This window comes from Neltuma alba, unplaced genomic scaffold (genome assembly GCF_004799145.2).
Source record: "Neltuma alba isolate B1F8T4 unplaced genomic scaffold, ASM479914v2 tig00011340_pilon, whole genome shotgun sequence".
In the NCBI taxonomy this organism is placed as follows: Eukaryota; Viridiplantae; Streptophyta; class Magnoliopsida; order Fabales; family Fabaceae; genus Neltuma; species Neltuma alba.
Window position 1 is genome coordinate 102,783 of NW_021636042.1, and position 7,827 is coordinate 110,609.

The 7,827-nt window shown below is 29.6% G+C and overlaps 1 protein-coding gene across 1 annotated transcript; it reads right to left on the reverse strand.

The window, feature by feature from the left end:
- Positions 1-1,558: 1,558 nt before the first annotated feature.
- On the reverse strand, positions 1,559-3,216 carry LOC114712191 (MLP-like protein 28). Its single transcript, XM_028896664.1, has 3 exons — positions 2,988-3,216; positions 2,375-2,836; positions 1,559-2,235 (listed from the first exon to the last, which is right to left on the reverse strand). Exons 1-3 carry the CDS (start codon positions 3,172-3,174, stop codon positions 1,964-1,966), a joined length of 921 nt encoding a protein of 306 aa, XP_028752497.1. The 5' UTR covers positions 3,175-3,216; the 3' UTR covers positions 1,559-1,963.
- Positions 3,217-7,827: the final 4,611 nt, after the last annotated feature.

The window sequence follows — 7,827 nt, forward strand, 5'->3', positions numbered from 1 at the left end:
TGTATTATTACAATTTCCTGTCCTTGTTGAAGTATTTTCTTCTACTTATGGTCCAGGCCTATTCAAGAAGAAGGTGGAAAAGTGGCCATGAACTGTGCGTGTAATTCACATGTCTTACTATGTATGTATTATTTTCTATTGAAACAAAGTTTCCCTCGTTTATCTTAATGTGTAATAAATTACAAGCTACTTTTATTTGGATTTGCATTGGGTGCTCATCAAAACTGATAAGTACCAAGTGTTCATCAGATCTGGACAGTCCAGATTTAATTTTAATTTTAATTTCATTTTTTAAAATAATTATCTTAATAGGTATATGATAAAAAACAAAGATAATCTCTTAATTATCATTCTTTAAAAAAATAATTTTTTATTTTAAAATAATTATTTAAAAATATTAAATCTGGACCGTCCAGATTAGATCTGAACGGTCCAAATTGCTCATCAAGTGATGAGCACCAAATATAGACCCGCTTTTATTTTTAGCCCAAATAACTTAACGATGTGTGCGTCAGCCTTTGAATATTTAGAACATTATTTCTAGGGATTATTGGTGCTATAATTGGAAAGAAAAATTTATTAGTTGACATAATCAAGGCCATTGATGAGCGTCAACATGTAATTACTACATGCATTTTGAAGGATTATTTGAAAGAAAAATATATTATGTGTAATTCACATGTCTTACTATATATGCAATATGCACATTTTGAAGATTTAGATTCGAGAAATAGCCTCTCCACTCCCCCCCCCTCAAAAAAAAAAAAACAATGGTATTGTGTTTAAGTCCATATATATATATATATCATGGTAGAATGATATATTTTTTGTTTAGTTGTGGGGCACTTAATGATTACTCAATTCTCTACGTTCAGATAAAAAAAATGGTGGCCTAAAAGAAGATATATAAAAAATTATTAATTCAAAATAATTTATCAATATAATTCCACCCTGAAAACTGCTTACTTCACATCCTGGATTATCCCAAATAGACGGATGAATTATATTTTCGAGTATTATATCCGATCCGAAATAGAGATATGATTAATATTACTTTTTCTTTTTTGGTAAAAAATTAGCGCTTACTTTACAAAAACTCAGAAGACAGAGAAAGGAAAAGATGATGCCGATGGCTTTCTACATATTCTCTCCGTTGCAACCATGATGATGGCTTTCTCAGCAACCAAAATGATGATTCCTATTATTATGCTTTCTAGTGTTTCAGTCACATGTCTTCATATTATTACAATAATAATGTGAAAACCAACTAGTCCTATTCCGGAGATGTGTGAATTGTCCTCAGTTTGCATATTCAGGGCATACATACATACACATGTACGTACGTACGTATACATATTGATCTGATTATGTCAAATCAATTGACTTTTTGGTATTGAAGGTTTCTTTGGGTAATGTCTCAAAAGAAAAAGATCTTTTGGTACTCCTCCGACCCATTTTGTCAAATGAAGCTAATTAGGGTATATGGATACTCTTATATTGATAAGTGAAAAGAAAAGCTAGATTTATATGGTAAACCAGATCGGAAGACAGCAGCAAATTAACACTCAACCACGGATTTCATAGCTTACAATCACATATTACAGCTGATCTCAATACATAATTAAGAGCAAGCAACAGGAGCATTACAAACAACTTCTGATGGAAGCTGTTTTTATTACACACAATGGAGTATATATAACATCCACAAAGACAGACACACTGGAGCTGAGGATTTGAATCTCTCAATTTCTTAAGAAATTAACAGTGTTGATTTCAATAAAAGAAAACGATACAATATGCGAGGTTCACTATCTCGCACACATTGTACTTTTCTTCTATGAAATTTAACACCTTAATTGAGATGCTCTAGGAAATCAACGAGACTCAAACCGCATGACTCAAACATCTGAAAATACAAATAAGATCAATATATAGTATGGCGAAAGATAAGCTTGAAAGATGGCTACTGCTGGGTAACAAGATGAGCATCAATGTCCCTGACAAGCTCAGCACCGAAGTCTACTAGAGTGTGGGGGTCAGGAATGTGACCTTTCAACTTCTCATATTCGATAATGACGTGAACCAAACTCCCTTTATCCTTTGGAATTGCGTGCAAGGTAGCACTCAGGGCCTTGAAATCCTTGAGGATATCTCCCTCCACAACTCTCAAAGTGATCAGATTCTTGTCTGCATCTATGGCTTCAATCACCTCCTTAGCTACACTGTTCTTCCCTTCTGCACAATTCATAAATACACCACAAATTTGTTCTTGAATCAGCATCATGTTCAACATATATAAAACAGATTCAATTAACTGAATTAACTGTGCGTGTGTGACAGAGAAAGAGAGAGAGGTAGTTGAGAAGTTACGTACCATGGACGTAATGCCAGGTAATGACGGAACCGACCTTGCCCCAACTTCCTTCAAGAATAGCATCTCTAATTCTAGCAGGAGAAACATTGGGAATATGGCGTGGCTTGCTGCTGAACATTTCATGAAACTTGTCGGCAGAAGCATTAATGTGCACATCAACTCCCACCTTCCCCAATAACTGTTCTTCCTGTGCCTGTCCCTGGGTGAGGCTTGCATCAATTTCTCTGCTCAGTTCTGTCGCCAACTGCATCACAGTGTGTGGATCTGGGATTCTCCCATGCAACTTCTCATACTCAAGAGTCACGTGAGCCACACTTCCTTTTGCCTTTGGGCTCACTTGAATTATGAACTTAAAGCTCTTGTAATGCTTCAGAAGATCTCCCTCTATCACCCTGAAAATTATCAGGTTCTCTGCTGAATCCACAGCTTCGATCACATCCTTCGCCACCCTGTCCTTCCCATCTGTTATATCATAGGATTACAGTGGCGAGTAAGTGATAAGAATAAGTAACAGAAATTCTTCAGTCATTTATTTTTATCAGCTTCACACATACACCCACAAAGAAGTGCGTAAATATATATAGTATCTCTCTAAGTAACAGTTTGAGCTTACCAAGAACGTAATTCCAGACAACGATGGAGCCGGCTTTTGCGAAATCACCTTGAAGCTTAGTCACAGACTTGATTTTAGCAGGACTAATGTTGGCGATGTGATGAGGATTGCTGGTGAACATTTCATGAAACTTCTGGGCAGAGGCATTCAGGTGGACGTCTATTTCGGTCTTCCCAAGATGAGACATCTTAATTCTCTTTTGATAGAAACCAGAAAGATATATAATACGAAGCCTATTGCATGCTCAACGAAGAAGGCTTTAGCCCTAACCCTTTATATAGGAATTTTGCGGTGCTTTGAAGCACCACGACCTGCTTCGCAATGTATTCCAAATCATTTTTTTTTATTACTTCAATAGGCATTCATTTGTATCAATTTTAATTAGGCGCTCGATTAATATGAAATATTTGAATGCTTTTTTATATAAAATAAGAGGTTACTTGCAATGAATTGGGGCTGTTAAAAATGTCAAATTTTCAATAAAAATTAAAATTATTTTTTCCCTGATAAGCTGCTGATTGAGATGTGATAAGTGGGTTCACCCAGTAAGGAAGAATACAAGTTTGAATCCTAAAAAACCTACTTGTTGAGAGGACTTTAACCTTAACACTCTCAATCTGACAGAAATTAATCTCAAGCTTAAAGTGAATTGAGTATACTCTGACTTATATAAAAATAAAAAATAAAAAAAGGATCGGAGACCCGTATGCCTGCCAGATTATTACAGCTATAATTTTGTATAGTTTTCTTTTTCTTTTGTTTAAGAGGGCCATAATTTTGTATGGTTGTTATCAACATATGAATTATTGTACTACATCAAGAAGTTGAGGCCTCTATTGGGGAAAGATTATGGCTATTATTTTCTTTAAATTTTAAAATTAAATAGTTTTACATATTTTAAAATAAAAAAATTAATTATAAAAACAAATCGAAGTTGAAATTTGTATATTAAAACTTTTGTGAATCTTGTCTAAACTTTTATTTACTTATTTTTTCTTTTGTCAACGTATGCTTATCTTTATGCACCTTTCTAAACATGTACTCCTCTAATTCTATTTATACATGTTTTATATAGATAAAAAAAACCGTAAACTACATTAACTTTTCATTAAAATATAATAACTTTTCAACTTTATCACTATTTAATATATACATTTTTAAAAAAAAAAAAAGCTCTACACTATAATAAATAAATAATAAAATAGTATATTTATGTTTAAAATTTAATGAAATAACTTATAAATAAAATTAAGAAAAGACTTGTCTGCGTCTTATAAACAGGACAAGAGGAGTAATATAATTTGTCGACTATTGATCTCCCCTTTTGTCGTTTGATTATTTTGATTATTTATCATCACATTTATTGTCCTATCCTCACCAACGATTTCTGGATGTTACATGTCTGCTTTTCCCTGTCTCTCTTTTTTATTTAATTCATTATTAAAAACAATTCTTGGTTTCATTATCGCTATAAATTTTCATGCAGGTATAATTTTGGCCTTATTATCCACATGTAATCATGCATCGATCATTTCATGTACCGTGACGAGAAAATGGCTATAATTTTGAGACTTTGAGATCAAGGAATTATTATCTGCTTGTTCCTCTCATTATTGGGGAAGTTGAAGTTAAAGTGTGAATTTAAATTTTTCTCCGATTCAATAGTTCAATCGAGAATAATCTAAAGTAAATAATCCTCACAATATATTCAATTCACCTATTTTGTCTCAATTTTAATTTTCAGTCATTAATTTGACCTGAATTGTTACTTTTTTTTTAAATTATGAGAGTGCAATATTTATATCTTTCTTATTTGAATTAAAATACATATTTATAAAAATGAATTATTAAACTGTAATATTCATCCGACGACCAAAATTTTTAAGTGAGACAAATTAAGATGATTCAAACTTGTTAAAATATTCGGTCTTGGCTTGCTAGGGTAATGAAATAATGCAGGATTTATGGCCAACGAAAAGCTTGTTAAATTATTCAGTTAATTAATACCATCGTTCAGTACGTACGGGTCTCTCTCTTGCCAGCTGCCAACAAGATATGTACGGGTCTCTCATTCGATAATTTATATATATATATATATATATATTGAAATAAATGAAAGATTGTAAGGGTTAAATAATGATTTTACTTTTTTTTTTGCCAACAATTATATTCACTTCACTTTACATATATTAGAAAATGATTTAACCGATGAAAGAATAGGAGAAGTCATGTTTCAGTTGTAGGTGTACTTAAAAAAATATATATATTCATGTTAAGACAAAAAAATTTTCATGTACTTATGTAAAGTATGGCAGAAGTATTCACATTGTTTTATAGTTTTTCGTTCAAGCATGATGTTATATCCTGTAATTGCTGATTAATGTCAGTGGATTGTTATTTTTAGAAGTTTATATACATTACCCCAAAAGCTTTGGTCGTAAAATCTCCTTCACCTTTAAGAACTTTAATGTTTAATTATTTGATTATCAACCTTCTTATCGTTAAAGGCAGTGGTTTTTACCATGTCCAAATTTTTTTATATTTTTTTATTATATATCATGTCATTTAAAAAATAACACTTGTCGTGTGACATGTAATTTGAAGTAATTTAAAATTTTTTATCTAAAAAAAATCAGTTAAATAAATACTTTATATATTTTAAAGTAATTAAGTATTTCTTTTTAAGTACTTAAAAAATTGAAAATTTCTTTTCTAAACTGCAACTGCTATTTTTTAAATGACATGGCATAAAATAAAAAATATAAAATGTTGACACGGCAAAAACCGTTAATTTTAACAGTAATTTTAATGGCAGAGTAATTAATAATCAAAATATGAAATATTATGGCTCTTAATTTAAACTTTTAAAGATGGGAGAAGTTTTATGGAAATGACTTAAAATTTAGGAAATTTTTATGTACTTCAGCGTATTTTAAATATTAACTGAACTTTTTTAAATTAATTTTTGTTCAAAAATGATCACTATTACTGGATTAATTAGAGCCACTCCTTAGAGGATTTTTTTTCTTTTTGGGAGGGACTTGACAGGTTCTGGAGGATGCTCTATCCAAATAGGCTAAACTATATGTTTGTTCATTTAATTTTATATAAGATTTTATTTTAGTTCTTTAATTTTAAAAAGTATATTTTTAAATCATTTAACCTTAAAATTATTAGTCTTTTCTTTTTTTGTTACTCTTAAATAATAATTTTTTAATAACAAAATAATTATTTTAAAAATTAAACTTAATATAATACTCCTCCGTTCCTTAATATAGGACCCGATTGTTGAGTTGGTTTTGATCCTAAATATAAGACCCGTTTATCATATTTATCAGTTTTCTCTAAATTACCCCTATGGATACTCGCTCAACCATAATCAAGTAGAAGAGGGAGATGAAGTATTAAAAAAGATGATTATGGTGTTTTAGGAAAAACGTGTCATATTTCTTATAATTAACTAATTTACATAACTTTCTTAATCTAATCAAATTAGTTAAATGGGTCTTACATTAAGGACCGGAGGAGTAACATTTAAAAATATTTTATCAACATTTAAGATTTTAATATCATTATTTTTTTATTAACAGTTTTAGGATTAAACTAAAAATATGTATTTCAAAGCCAAAAAACTATTAAAAAAAAGCCAAGAAACTAAATTAAAATTTTATATAAAATTAAAAAATTAATATATTTTAGAGACCTCCACATGCTCTGTATTAAATGATGATGGAGAAATTTATGCCCGGAGTTTTGTTTTTTTAAATAAAAGACCGTCACCATAGCAAGTTTCTCCTGTTATATCAGTATATCACACTGTCATCATAAATAAATGTTTTTTTTTATTTTCCCTTTTAAGTATAACATTTTATTTCCGTTTTTCTCCTATATTAAGATTTTTTTTCCCTTTCTTATTGACTCCATTTATTAAGGTATCTTTAATTCTGTATATTTTATATTTTAATCATTAGATGGTGAGAGTATATTTTTTTTAAAAAAAATAGTATTACAAATTCTTTTCTTACAAGTAAAATACTTACCTTTTGTTTTTTGGGGGAATCTACCATTGCTTAAGTAAACTCTTTTTCCATAAAAGGAGTCAAATAACAATTACAAAGAAGAAATCCAAGGGAAGTCATTTTAACAAACAAACCATAAATGAACAAGATAACTTAACAAAGAGAAAGGACAGACTAACAGCGGAATATCCTCCAAGATTGCTTGGTGCCCTGTGGGAACAACTTTGAATGGCTTGATCTGGATTTGCTTAATAAGGCAGTGGTTTTTACCATAAATTTTTTTTTTATTACATATCATGTCATTTAAAAAATAACACTTGCCATGTGGCATGTAATTTGAAGTAATTTAAAATTTTTTATCCAAAAAACTTAGTTAAATAAATATTTCAAATATTTTTATATTTTTATATTTTAAAGTAATTAAGTTTTTCTTTTTAAGTACTTAAAAAATATATCAAAAAATTTTCTAAACTGCAAGTGCTATTTTTTAAATGACATGGCATATAATAAAAAATATAAAAGGTTGACATGGCGAAAACCATTAATTTTAATATAAAATATTATGGTCCTTAATTTAAATTTTTAAAGATAAACAAGGTTACATGCAACTTATTTAAAATTTAGGAAATTTCTATGTATTTTAAGCTATTTTAAATATTAAGTGAAATTTTTTAAATTAAATTTTTTAAAAAAACGATCAATATTAGGAGATCAATTAGATCCACTCCTTAGAGGACTTTTTTTTTTTTTGGGAGGGACCTTGGCAAATTCTGGAGAATGTTCTATAGATTAAAATGTATATTTGTTCTTTTAACTTTATA

Excerpts from the sequence above, each read along its gene's own strand:
- LOC114712191 (XM_028896664.1), bottom strand. The coding sequence starts at position 3,174 with ATGTCTCATCTTGGGAAGACCGAAATAGACGTCCACCTGAATGCCTCT. Across the intron at positions 2,837-2,987 it reads TGTCTGGAATTACGTTCTTG|ATGGGAAGGACAGGGTGGCG; the intron begins GTAAGCTCAAAC and ends ATGATATAACAG. Across the intron at positions 2,236-2,374 it reads TACCTGGCATTACGTCCATG|AAGGGAAGAACAGTGTAGCT; the intron begins GTACGTAACTTC and ends TGAATTGTGCAG.